General features: G+C 39.9%; 1 protein-coding gene across 3 annotated transcripts in view; it reads left to right on the forward strand.

Annotated features, from left to right (window-relative positions):
* Window positions 1-580: 580 nt before the first annotated feature.
* RBL1 (RB transcriptional corepressor like 1) overlaps window positions 581-14259 on the forward strand; it is a 61147-nt gene continuing 47468 nt past the window's right edge. The window contains exons 1-6 of one of the 3 annotated variants that reach the window (XM_043602418.1): window positions 581-1057; window positions 5523-5656; window positions 12451-12651; window positions 13018-13082; window positions 13184-13312; window positions 13424-13584. In XM_043602418.1, coding sequence (XP_043458353.1) covers window positions 902-1057; window positions 5523-5656; window positions 12451-12651; window positions 13018-13082; window positions 13184-13312; window positions 13424-13584 — 846 coding nt within the window. In that variant the 5' untranslated portion in view covers window positions 581-901. The remainder of the gene's footprint in view (window positions 1058-5522; window positions 5657-12450; window positions 12652-13017; window positions 13083-13183; window positions 13313-13423; window positions 13585-14259) is intronic. The other 2 variants (XM_043602420.1, XM_043602417.1) reach the window with 2 other exon arrangements.

The following is a 14259-nucleotide window of genomic DNA, read 5'->3' on the forward strand; positions in this document are numbered from 1 at the left end:
TGAGTAGAGTGACATGCTCTGGATCACTCTGGCTCTTCCCGCAGAAGGGGTTTTGGTGGAGCAGAAGGGGAAGCGTGGAGACCCGTTCCATGCCTTAAGGCTTATGCTCAGGCCATTTCTAAGCCTGGAATGACTGTCTTGACTAGGACGGTTCCCAGGGTCATTGATTACTGCAATTCTCTCAGCCCAGGTCTAGCCTGGTTTAGCAACCGAGAAGAGACAAGGAGTAGTTCCCTGACACCCCTGCCTCTCCAGCCCTTCAGTCATCCAACAGACCACTCACTGGCCGCTGGAGACAGGAATCCCGAGGCCTCCCGCTGTCACGAGACCACTTTTTTCAGTTCGTGCCTCGGTCTCTTATCAAGGGGCAAGTCTGAGACGAAGTTTGGCGAGGCAGTGGAAAACACACGCCCATGGGTTAGTGGTACAGAGGAGGCTTCTCCCGAAGACGATCGAGAAGACCACCTCACAAGCGACAGCTCCGTCGAATCCGAAGAGCAGCCGAGACCCGGGTAGCGCCGCGGCCGTCAAGGCAGGATATGGACTACAATTCCCAGCAGCCTCTGCGCGCGGCTGCCGATCCCTCCGCAACAACTTGCTGCGCTGGCTGTGCCCCTCGCAGCCCGACAAAGACCACGCCCAGGGTGTTTTTGTTTTTGTTTTTTTCCCCAGGAATTGAGATCAATCTTCTTATCACACATCTCCAGAGAGAGGCCACTGGGTGCCCTGGAGGAGAAACGGACTTTTTTGAGGGGAAACGCGGATGCAGACTGTCGGAGAGACGTCGTGCTAAAGTCACCGACTTTCGCGCGCTTTGGCGCAGGGGGTTGTGGGTAGCGCGCCCAGAAAACGAGAAAGGAGCCGGGGGGCCGTGGCTGCGCCGCCCGCAGGGCCTGAGGGGATGTTCGAGGACGAGCCCCACGCTGAGGGGGCGGCGGTGCTGGCCGCCGCCGGGGAGGCACTGCAGGCTCTGTGCCAGGAGCTGAACCTGGACGAGGGGAGCGCGGCCGAAGCCCTGGACGACTTCACCGCCATCCGGGGCAACTACAGCCTAGAGGTGAGCGGCGGCAGGTGGGGCGGCCGGACCAGACCCCTGCCAGGCCCCACCCTCGCCCCGCCCCTACCCCACCCTGTGGGGCGGTGGGAGTTTCCCCGCCGGGAAGGGTCGCTGCCCAGCCGGGAGCAGAGGAGTGCGAAGCTGGAAGGGCGGGTGTAGACCAATCTATTCGTTTTCTTTCTGAGGCGGGAAACCGAAGTCCGGAAGAGGAGCGGAGGGTCACACGTCACTCGGGGGTCCCCTAGACTCCAGACCAGCTTCCCTCCGCCCCGTCGAGCGCCGCAGACGTCATGATAGTGCCCGTAAACCTGTTAAAAAACCAAATGCCATAATGGTAAAAGCTAAAGTGAAGTTAGTGCCTACACCACTGCCCAGCTCTTTAAATCTGTTATCTCACTTAGTTCTCACCACGACCCTGGGAACCCGACCTGGGATCGCCATTCCACGAAAGGGCTTACGCTTTGGCCTCCACCCTTTGGCCTCGTCCGGGCGGAAGTGTGGGGTACTCGCTTTGAGGAAAGGCTCTCAGCCCCAGCTTGCTCCTGTGTCCGTATCCTGATGCTTAGCACAGTGCCTGGTTCTGGATAAAATAAGTGTAAACCGTCATTAGATTCTTCCCAACCATTCTTGCATTGAGTCCTCCCCCACCGCCCTGTGAATATGACAGGGCCGAATTATACCTGCTTTCCAGGTAATAATATCAAGGCCCAGAGAAGGGTCTTCCTCAGGGTCGTTCTGCTAATTATTATAGGAATCCAGACAAGGAATGCAGTGGAGCGATGGCGTTGCGGCGGAGTGTATTTCATTATATTTAAATTCAGAGGTTTTGTTTCATGATCCAAGGGGTCTAGACACACACACACACACACACACACACACACAGCGCTCCACCGACTCACCACCCAGTGAAATAATTAATTGGTGGGTTCAGAAGCATACAGTTGGATATTTGGAATTGAGTATGTGTGTCTGTATATGAGGGAAAAATACCTAAGAGACACTCTTCGTATGTCTCTACGGTAGGACTATTGTAGACTGGATAAAGGACAGTGACCTGCATCCATGAGTGGCATGACTGGAAAGCTGAAGGAAGAATAAGAAAGGGAGATGATGAATTATGGCCGCTCAGTGAAAACAAACTAATTTCTAAAAGCCCAAGAAAGTGTTTCCGACATCCCAAGTCCTCTTTTGGTCTGTCGCTGAATAAGCATTTACTGTGCAAACTGGTCAGGGCATTAAACCGGACACCTCTTTCAGATTCTTGAACATGCCAAGTTTCTTCCCACTTGTGTACTTTCTTCATGCCACACCTTCTGCCTGGAAACGTTTCCCACTCACCAACAGGCAAATTGAAGAACTAAATCTCCAGTTAGGGGAAGTTAATCAGGACATCTTGAATGTTTGATTTAGAGAGCACAGATCTGTGAATTAAGATTTGGTGAGGGTTTATTCTGTCCAGAGTCTTTTATATTCTTCCTCTTCTTTTATTTTTTAAATTAACTTATCTATTTGAGAGAGAGGACGAGCAGGGAGGGGCAGAGAGAGAATCCCAAGCAGGCTCCACACTTACAGCGCAGAGCCTGAATCAGGCTCCATCCCACCAACCATGAGATCATGACCTGCACCCAGAAGCAAGAGTTGGACACTCAACCAACTTAGCCACCCAGCCGCCCCTCCTTTTTTTTCTCTTTTGTTTGTTTTTGGTGAAAGACTCTTAGAGTAGGTATTTTCATAGATCTGGTTTTTATAAGGCAATCTTTAAAAAAAATTTTTTAAGAGAGAGATCATGCACGCAAGCAGGGGAGGGGCAGAGAGAGAGAGGGACAGAGGTTCTGAAGATGTGGGGCTGGAGGGACTGAGATGTGGGGCTGGAACACGTGAACTTCGAGATCATGACCTGAGCCTAAGTCAGACACTTAACCAATTGAGTCACCTGGGTGCCCCTCTGTTAAGAAGCCCTGTCCCCAGCTTCCTGCCTGTCAGTATGCCTAACAACTTCCTGCTTACATTTCTCCTTTGCCTTTCCCTCTTACATTTTGGTGTCTCCCTCTGTGAATCCTTCTCTGACCTCCACTTAACATCAGTTATACGATAGTCTCTCACACTTTATCTTCAATTCTTACAGCATGTCTCACCAATTATAGATCATGGTTTTCTGTTCCTTTTCTTAACTCTAAATTTGTAATTCCATGAGGTCAAAAACCATCATTGCATTTCTAAGGTCTAGCATCAGAATAAATAATAAAGATGACTTTTTTCTTTCTTTTTTTAGGAAAAAGAAGCAAAACTTTCAGTACTTACTTTCTTTATCTCAATGGTGTTTTCATCTAGTAACCTGTATCCAATGGCTCTTTTTTTTTTTTAACGTTTATTTTTAAGAGAGAGAGAGCATGCGCGACTGGGGGAGGGGCAGAGAGAGGGGGAGACACAGAATCTGAAGCAGGCTTTAGGCTCTGAGCTGTCAGCACATAGCCCAATGTGGGACTCAAACCCACGAAGCACAAGATCATGACCTGAGATGAAGTCAGATGCTTCACCGACTGAGCTACCCAGGTGCCCCTCCAGTGGCTCTTGTAATACTTGGATGCTATTCCCAAATAATTGGTTAATCAAGGCTTGCTAAAATTATCCAAACTTAAGCTTACATGCCTCATTTAATACCTTGAGCAAATAAGATTTCTCACTACTTTAAGGTAGTAACACTGGGCTTTAACTCTATTGGTGCCCACCCCATTTCTGCCCACCCCTTTTGGGTTACTACAAGAAATCTTTCCATGTTTTTATCCTTCTAGAATCTGGTCTTAAAGAGGATCTGTAGAATAGTAAATAGGAACAGTAATATGTTGTGCTGTATTGTGTCTAATTCTTAAACCTTAAAATCCATATATAGTTCAGTAGTAAACTTATAAAGTGATTTTAAGGGGCACCTGGGTGACTTAGTCGAGTGTCTGACTCTTGGTCTTGGCTCAGATCATGATTTTACACTGTTTGTAGGATCAAGCCCTATGTCAGGCTCTGCGCTGACAATGCAAAGCCTGCTTGGGATTCTCTCCGCCCCTCCCCCACTGGCATGCATACTCTCTCTCTCAAAATAAATAAACTTCAGGAAAAATAATAGGGATGCCTGGGTGGCTCGGTTGAGCATCTGACTTTGGCTTGAGTCATGATCTCATGGTTCATGGGTTCAAGCCCTTCATTAGGCTCTGTGCTGACAGTGCAGAGCCTGGAGCCTGCTTCAGATTCTGTGTCTCCCTGTCTCTGCCCCTCTCCCATTCGGGCTCTGTCTCTCTCTCTCTCTCAAAAGTAGATAAACATTGGGGCGCCTGGGTGGCGCAGTCGGTTGAGCGTCCGACTTCAGCCAGGTCACGATCTCGCGGTCCGGGAGTTCGAGCCCCGCGTCAGGCTCTGGGCTGATGGCTTGGAGCCTGGAGCCTGTTTCCGATTCTGTGTCTCCCTCTCTCTCTGCCCCTCCCCCGTTCATGCTGTGTCTCTGTCCCAAAAATAAATAAAAAACGTTGAAAAAAAAATTAAAAAAAAAAAAGTAGATAAACATTAATAATAATAAAGTGATTCTAACTTGGGAGATATCTCAAGTCTAAAGCAGACAATTAAGTGTTGAATTACCAAATGTCATCTTTTTTATAGCATTATAAATTGAGATATCTGCTAAAATAGGCTAAATTACTATTTTAAAGATTGGGTAAATATGGGTGCTTGGGTGGCTGAGTCAGTTGAACATCTGACTCTTGATTTCGGCTCAGGTTGTGATCCCAGGGTTGTGGCTTCAAGCCCTTTGTCAGGCTCTTCACTGAGCGTGGAACATCTTCAGATTCTCCCTCTTCCTCCCTCTCTCCTTTCCTCCTCCTCTCCCTCTCGCCCTCCTTCTCTCCCTCTACCCCACTCCCCTGCTCATGCTCTTTTTCTCTAAAATAAAAAAAATTTTTAAAGATTAGGTAAATAATTCCCCAAATTTTTACCTAGCAAAAATGACAGTCTCCTTTATGTTGCTTGAGATAGATATGAACTTTTTATGTGTCTCCCTGGCCATCTTTCTACTCAGTACTTTCCTTTCTCTGCCAAACTGGTTAAAGAAGAGACATAAAATTAACATGGTGGAGAGGAACTTAAGCATCTTCAAGGCCATGACTCACCGGTGTTATAAAATTGAGAAAGCCAGTGCTGAGAAATTTTAAGAGAACTCTTTGGATAATATTAGATTTGGGGTGTAGATGAAAGATCTGTTTTTAGACTAATGCTGATTTAGCATCTTACACAGGACTGATGTAAGGAGTTTTATACCCATTACTGCAAAACTAAGCTTCGTGACCTTGGGCAAATATCTTCATCACTTTGGCCTGTTATATACATAATGTAAGATCAGACAATTCCAAGATCTTTTTTGGTTCTAGAATTCAAGCATTTTAACATAATACATCCATTTTACTGTTTGTCTTTTGCCTGCCAGGGAGAAGTTATACACTGGTTGGCATGTTCATTATATGTTGCATGCCGCAAAAGCATTATTCCTACTGTTGGGAAGGGTATCATGGAAGGAAATTGTGTTTCACTTACCAGAATACTACGTTCAGCTAAATTAAGGTAAAGCACTTTGATTTTTCAAACACTGTTTTATAAGTCCTAAATTTAGCTTTAGAATTTAATTTCTGTTTAACTCCATTCCATTTTAAGTTTGTTATCCTATAGGTCTCCTTTTCCAATTCTCACATTGTTCCATTGCCCCTTTTCCTCAAATTCTGACTTCAGAGGTCTCTGTACCAAATCTTTTTTATCTGTAGCTTTTTTTATTAATTTTTTTAAATTTGGAGACAATTTCAAGCTTTCAGAAAAGTTGCAAAAATAAGGAAAGTAGAAAGAACACCCATATACCCTTGACCCAAATTCACCTATTAACATTTTACTCCATTTGCTTTGTCATTTGATCTTTCTCAAATAGTTTTTCCTCAACTATTTCAAAGTAAGTAACATACATTATAGCCCTTTGTCCCTAAATAGTTCAGTGTATAAACTTAGATAACTACAACAGTTATCAACTTCAGCAAAGTTAACATTGATACAATAATTTAATCTATTATCTCTATTCTAGTTTTATTAGTTGATCCAATAATGGTCTTTATAGCAGCTTTTTATTTTTATTTTTATTTTTTTTTAATTTTTTTTTTTTCAACGTTTATTTTTGGGACAGAGAGAGACAGAGCATGAATGGGGGAGGGGCAGAGAGAGAAGGAGACACAGAATCGGAAACAGGCTCCAGGCTCTGAGCCATCAGCCCAGAGCCCGACGTGGGGCTTGAACTCACGGACCGTGAGATCGTGACCTGGCTGAAGTCGGAGGCTTAACCGACTGCGCCACCCAGGTGCCCCTATAGCAGCTTTTTAAAAGAACAATTTCCAATCTAGGATCAGTTATTACGTTCACTTATCATGTCTGTTTAGTTTCCTTTAATCAGGAATATTTCCACAGCAAGAATATAGTCCACAACCACCTTACCCCCGACTTTTAAAAAAAAAATTTTTTTTTAATGTTTATTTTTGAGAGAGAGAAAGACAAAGTGCTAGTAGGGGAGGGGCAGAGAGAGAGGGAGACATAGGGTCTGAGTAGGCTCCAGGCTTGGAGCTGTCAGCACAGAGCCTGTTGTGGGTCTCAAACTCATGAACTATGAGATCATGACCTGAGCTGAAGTTAGATGCTTAACCAACTGGAGCCACCCAGGCACCCAATTACCTCCCCCTTTTTAATAGATTACTCCTCATTTTGGATTTGTCTCATATTTTCTTATACTTAGAAGCAAGTTACATATCCCCAGATAGAAAACTACATAAGTAGTTTTGTGTCTTCACTATATTACTTCTGGAGGCACGATATCCACCTGCTTCTCTTTGGTGATGTTAATTTTGATTATCTGCCTAAGGTGTTGTCTTGTTTTTCTACTGTATAGTTAGTATTTTTTTACCTTGCAACAGGTAAACAATCAGAAGGTCTTAGCTATAGCTTTTACTTGCTCTAGTATTAATCATGTGGAACTATTTGCCTGGATACAAAACAAAAGAAATGGAGTGAACCAGATATAGGTGGTAGTGTTCTCAATTTCTGGGATTTTCTACCCATGACAAGACTACTTGAGGTTGTTGTCAATTTGCTGTCATGGGTTTCCAGCATGGAAGAGAAACAAACTTTGAAAGACCTATCCAGGGAGAGCAATTAGGTTTCAATTCATGCTAAATTAAAAACCAAAATTTTTTTTTCTCAGGACAATTTTAGTTTTCATAAGTGGAAAAATAGTACATTAAAGACAAAATTTTTCCCTGAAGGCAGTTTTTAAAACTTTAATAGGTATGAATTTTTGTCATTAGTGATAAAAATAAAATGAAAGTATAATTAAGATTGAATTCACATAATTTTTTTAATTGAGCAGAATATCCCTCTTCATTGTAATATAAAATAATCTGACTTTTCTATCAGTGTTTCTCATTACTGACCATATAAAAATTTTTAAATATTTAGAATATTAGGTTGTTGGGGAAACTGAACCAAAAAGAAGAACTTAAAATTTAGAGCAGTATAAGTATATGGTAAAAATTTCAAATAATGAAAACATTCTGGAGATGTATCGTGGTGATGGTTGCACGTTGGGAATGTACTTAATGTACACTTAAAAATGGTTAAAATGGTAAGTTTTCTGTTATGTATACTTTTACCATCATTTTTTAAAAGGTTCACAAATTTTCAAATAATACAGAAAGTTTAAAAATGTAAAGATACCTCTTTCTTTTTTTTCCTCATTCCCCAGAATTAACCACTTAAACAATTTACTGTTAATAAATTATTAAACAGAAAAAAAAGACTTTTTTAGTGTTTTGGTTGTTTTTTAAAACATAAATGCGATCCTACTATACGTATTGTTTTGCAGTTGCTTTTCTTAATATTCTGGTAATCCTTCCATATCACCATAAGTAGCTCTTCCTTACTCTAGGATTTAGGGTGTAAGGATGTTTCATATAGTTAGCCAACCCCTTATCAATGACCATTTAGGTTGTATCCAGTTCTTTGTGATAATACACAGCTGAACATCATTGTGAAAATGTATTTCCGCTAAATTTCTAAAAATGTAGTGAAGGGTCAAAAGATACTAGTTTTTTAAATGTAGATTGATATAAATTAAAAAAAAATTTTTTTTTAATTGTTATTTTTGAGAGAGAGTGAGCAGGGGAGGGGCAGAGAGAGAGGGAGATAGAGAATTCAAAGCAGGCAAAGCCTGTCAGCACAAAGCCCAGTGTGGGGCTTGAACCAACCAAACTTGAGATCATGACCTGAGCCAAAATCGGGCACTCAACCACCTGAGCCACCCAGATGCCCCTGATATAAATTTTTTCAGGTGTCAGATTCTGAACTACTAAAAGAGCATAGACCAGCTTCATCATGTTCAGACAAATAAAAAAGAATTATAAGTGATGTTATTATTTACATTGATTTATAATAATTTGGGCTATTTTCACAATTTGAACTTTAAGGATAATTTTAAATGATTAAATCTTTTTTTTTTTTAATGTTTATTTATTTTGGTCATGGGGGAGAGAATCCCAAGTAGGCTCTGCACAGAGCCCTACATGGGGCTTGGTCCCACGAACTATGAGATCATGACCTGAGCCAAAGCCAAGAGTCAGACATTTAACCGACTGAGCCACCCAGGTGCCCCTGATTATTGCTCATAAATCATACTGCAAAATACTGTGCAAATTTAGATTCTAGATGTACATGTAAAACTAGAAAATTTTTATTGAGAAATTACCTGTATGGTAGGCACTTACTATATACAAAGGGTTTGTATTTTTTAATTCAGTTAATCCTCACAGTTAATCCCATGAAATGAATCTCATTTTACAGATAAGGAAACCAAGTCACCAAGAACTTAAATTACTTCCCAAAGGTTATACCCCTAGTAAGTGGCGGAGCCTCCCAAGTCCATGCTGTATTACATATGCATCCACCCACAAATATTAGTATGTTTGTTTTGAACTGTATTTATATATTCAGCCTCAGTTTGTGAAAAAACTTAACCAAAGCAACTTTCAACTTAAAATGAGTTCCAACTAAAAATTTATTTGGCTATTAAGTGTAATATTAAAAAATAGTTACTGTTATATAATTTGAATTTTTTATTTTGTCTGCATCTTATTGTATTAAGTATTGAGAAGTAATTTTTCCACATTTTTCACAAGTTTTTCAATAACTTGCGATTTAAATCAAGATGACATTCATTATTTTCATGTTATAATAGAACCTGAATGAATATTTAGTTCATGAAAATTTTTTTCTCATAATTTTAATTGGAACATTGATGATGTTAACTTTTTACACAATAATTTCTTTTTTATTTTTTGAGTGCCAGTAAAATTCAGTAGTGTGCTGCTATTGGGACGTATGCCCCATGTTTACCATCCCTACTCTATATTTGTTTTAGGGTGTGTGTGTGTGTGTGTGTGTGTGGTAAAATCTACATAACAAAATTTACCATGTAACCAGTTTTAAGTGAATATAGTTCAGTGGCATTAAATACATTTACATTGTGCAACCATCACCACTATCCATCTCCAGAACTTTTTCAGTTTCCCAAATTGAAACTCTGTAACAATTAAACAACAACTTCCTTCTTCTCCCTCCTCCTAGCCCTTGGCATGTATCAGCACTTCATTCCTTTTTATGTCTGAATAATATTTACATTGCATGGATATATCACATTGTGTTTATCTACTTATTAGTTGATGGATACTTCTTTGTACCTTTTGGCTAGTATGAATAATGCTGCTATGAACAGTTGTGTACAACTTTTGGAGACATATATTCATTTGGGGGGTGGTGTATATGTATGAATGGAATTGTTGAATCATATGGGAATTCTTTGTTTAACCTTTTGAGAAACTGTCAAGATTGTTTTCCAAAGTTCACGAGTTTACATTCCCACCAGCAGAGCTTGAGGGTTCCGTTTTACCACTACCCTTGCCAATACTTGTTATTATTTGTCTTTTTTATTATGGCATTCTAGTAGGCATGAAATGGTATCTTGTATTTCCCTGATGGCCAGTGATGTGGAGTTTCTTTTCATGTGCTTTTTGGAATAATGTTTCCTTTACAACAGAATCCCAATGAACAGGATAGTTTTGAAAGCTGTGAAGTTTACTTTGCTTCTTATTTTAGTTTTAAAAATCATAATCCTAGTTTAAGTAATAACAATGCTGTAAGGTTTTTTTTTTTGTTTTCAAACATTTGATGTACTTTGTTCCACGATAGAACAGCCATTTTGGGGGTAACAGTAAATACAGTGGATTTATATGGGGATGTGTTAGTCAAGCCCCTTGTTTATAAAAAAAACAGATACCAACTACCAAGTTTGGCTAACTTAAGAAGAGAAATTTACTGAAAGGATATTGAGTAGCTGACAAAGTCTTTAGAATGACTTGAAAAAATAGACTTGGAAAATGTCCAGGAACAAAAGGAGCCTGGCTATAGCGAAAAGCATATCACAAAAATTTATCTAACAAGGACATGACTTGCATGATCATCAGTACCATCCCTGGACATTGCGACTGTATTTGCCTCTAAGAGCTAATTGATTGTAAGAATTAATCAGTTGTTGTGTTCTCTGCGCCACCAGCTCCATATTCAAAATCCCAAACATATATCAAAGACCTCAGGTTTTATGCCTTCACCCTGACTTCCAGTGAAGGTGATCTATCTAGCAGATGGCAAGACTCAAAATTGGGGAATTCCTCTAACAAAGGAAAGGATTTCACATGCTGAGCATCCCTGCCTCCCCAAACAAAGTCTCCTACAAGAGACTGTAATCTGTCAGCCCAAATAAATATTTAGCAACCTGGCAATAATGTTTTTGGCTATTGTTTATAATCTTTTTTAAAATATTTATTTAATTTTGAGACACAGAGAGAGAAAGCCAAGGAAAGGCTGAGAGAGAGGGAGAGAGAGAATCACAAGCAGATTCCAAGCTGTCAGCACAGAGCCTGACACGGGGCTCAGACTCACAAACCATGAGATCATGACCTGAGCTGAGATCAAGAGTCAGTCGCTTAAGCGTCCAACTTCGGCTCAGGTCATGATCTCACGGTTCATGGGTTCGCGCCCCAGTCGGGCTCTGTGCTAACAGCTCAGAGCCTGGAGCCTGCTTCAGATTCAGTGTCTCCCTCTCTCTCTGCCCCTCTCCCACTCACACTCTGTATCTCTCTCTCTCTGTCTCTCTCAAAAATAAAGAGTAAAAAAAAAATTTGTAAAAAAAGACTCTTAGAGTCTCAGATTTCAGTCAGCGTATCTGGAGTTTGAGTACCTGTGGACTATTAGCTGATGATGTCTTCTATCAACTTTTTTTTTTTTAAGTATCATTCCAGGGGCGCCTGGGTGGCTCAGTCAGTTGAGCATCGGACTTAGCTTCAGGTCATGGTCTCACGGTTTGTGGGTTCGAGCCCTGCATTGGTCTCTGTGCTGGCAACTCAGAGCCTGAAGCCTGCTTCAGATTCTGTGTCTCCCTCTCTCTCTGCCTCTCCCCGATTCGCTCTCTGTCTCTGTCTCTCAAAAAGCTAAATAGCATTTAAAAAAAAATTGTTTTAAAGTATCATTCTAGGGGCCCCTGGGTGGCTCAGTCAGTAAAGCATGCAACTCTTGATCCGGGGGTTGTGAGTTCAAGCCCCACGTTGGGTGAAGAGATTACTTTTAAAATCTTTATAAAAAAAGTATTCTGTATATAGTGCTAGACACTTAAATGGACTTTAGCACTACATATTTTCAATCTAAGACCATACTAACATGGGGACATAAAAAATGTACCCATAATTGAATAAGCCAGAAAGGTGGAGTAATAATCATTAAGTGATTTTCTGGATATGTACTACCTTCTTCGTTTATATTTGGTGGTAGAACCACACATTGGAACACGAACACTTGAATTTTATTCCTAAACTGTAGCTGTCTGGTGCTTTGTGATCAACTTCCAGAATCCACTACTTGGGAGATTATGTCTGTCCTCAAACTAACTTTGTGAACTCAACAATCTCTTGGTATTTACTCTGTAATGTATATACAAATTACTGTCTAGGTGCTGTAGGGAATAAAAGAAGTAGGTAGGTGTCATTGCCCCTTGCTTAGAAGACATTGATGTAATGACCATAATTCAAAATCTACGTTCCTATAGTGATTCTGGGAGTCAGAGTAATTTCATAGCACTTGGGAGCGAGATTTTTTGGTTGTTGTTTTTTTTTTTTTTTTTGATAAATTTAGGTTTTTAAATAAAGATTTGTAGGCGTAAATAAAATGTTAACTTGTCCATTGTATGGACTCCTTTTAAAGTTGCTTTTTTTTAATTTGTTTAGCTTAATACAGTTTTTTAATAAAATGAAGAAGTGGATGGACATGTCAAACCTGCCACAAGAATTTCGTGAACGTATAGAAAGGCTAGAAAGAAATTTTGAGGTGTCTACTGTAATTTTCAAAAAATTTGAGCCAATTTTTTTAGATATATTTCAAAATCCATATGAAGAGCTACCCAGGTTACCACGAAGCAGGAAGCAGAGGTGAGAACCTTAATCGTTATATAATTGATATTAAAAAAACATAAAGCTTAGGAAATTTGCATTTTTAAAGTCTGCTTTTTACCATAAGAATTCATTTGTGGAAAAAAAATTTTTAAAAACCCATTTATAATTACCATATCTGGAAATTCAGGGTAATACTCATTTTTTTTATGTTCTGATTATTTTGTGCAGACTAAAAAGGCTTATTTAAGTCCATTTAATGGACTGTAAATTGTCCTTTGTGAATGGAATTTTACATGTAATTTGACTTTCTAGTTATTTATATTTGCTATTTCAATTTAAATGACAAATGTGGAGTGATATTTAGCAAATTAGTCAATTAAAAAGTACATTTTTTCTTTCTAGGAGGATTCCTTGCAGTGTTAAGGATCTCTTTAATTTCTGTTGGACCCTCTTTGTTTATACGAAGGGTAAGGTGATACTTTCAGTGGTTTTACATTTCTACTGTGGGAACTGGTTATTTGACATGAGAGGTTTCTGGTCTTCGTGTCTTTTTTTTTTTCTTATAAAGGTAATTTTCGTATGATTGGAGATGATTTAGTAAACTCTTACCATTTGCTTCTGTGCTGCTTGGATCTGATTTTTGCCAATGCCATTATATGCCCAAATAGACGAGATTTGTTAAACCCATCATTTAAAGGTAATAACCTTATTTATTTTTAAAAATTCGTCATTAGTTTTTAGAAAAAGTTTTGAAAGTTGACCATATTCTTCTTCCCCCTCTTTTGCTCTTCATACCCTATCAAACTAGGTTTACCATCTGATTTCCATACTGCTGACTTTAGGGCTTCTGAAGAACCTCCCTGCATCATTGCTGTACTGTGTGAACTGCATGATGGACTTCTAGTAGAAGCAAAAGGAATAAAGGAGCACTACTTTAAGCCATATATTTCAAAACTCTTTGACAGAAAGGTACTGTACTTATAAGTGAATGGCTAAGATTTTTAAGGGTCAGTAGCAAAAGCCTCAAAGGCAAAAACAAGGTTTTAAGCAAGTTCTCAGTGTTACAGGACTCAAGGTCAAGATTATCAGGGTTCAGTCTCTGCTGTGATGTAGATTGCTGTGGTGCAGAATTGCCCTATGATCTTTTGTGGTGTGCAAACTGAGCTGTTAGACTATGACCAACTGTATGTACTGTCAAGTAAATTCATAGGCAGAGGCAGCTCTAAGAGGCTCTGATAAAAGAATTACGAAGAACAGAATGTAAAAAGCAGGAGGTCAGAGTAAACTAATTTACTGCCACAATTTGAGTAACTGCTGAGTATTTTCTAAAGGTGGGATGATCTATAACAACTATAGCTTTAATTCCATATAAATAGAGCAGGAAATCTGTTACAGTTTTGTAGCCGCTTACAGGCTATCTGCATGCATTCTGGGTTTTCCTCTAGGTAATTCACTTAGCTATTTCTGTATTTATGAAATGGCTTATTCCTCTTGGTCTCAATGTCTTCCCAAACATTGAGCCATTTAATCCAGCTAGTCCTTGAGTTTTCTCTTTGGTGAAAAAGGGTTTTAAATTAGGTCATCACTGTGGTACCCTTCTTTGTAGATATTACGAGATTTTTCTTTAAGCATAAAGTCTTTCCT

Source organism: Prionailurus bengalensis, chromosome A3 (assembly GCF_016509475.1).
Source record: "Prionailurus bengalensis isolate Pbe53 chromosome A3, Fcat_Pben_1.1_paternal_pri, whole genome shotgun sequence".
NCBI classification, from domain to species: domain Eukaryota; kingdom Metazoa; phylum Chordata; class Mammalia; order Carnivora; family Felidae; genus Prionailurus; species Prionailurus bengalensis.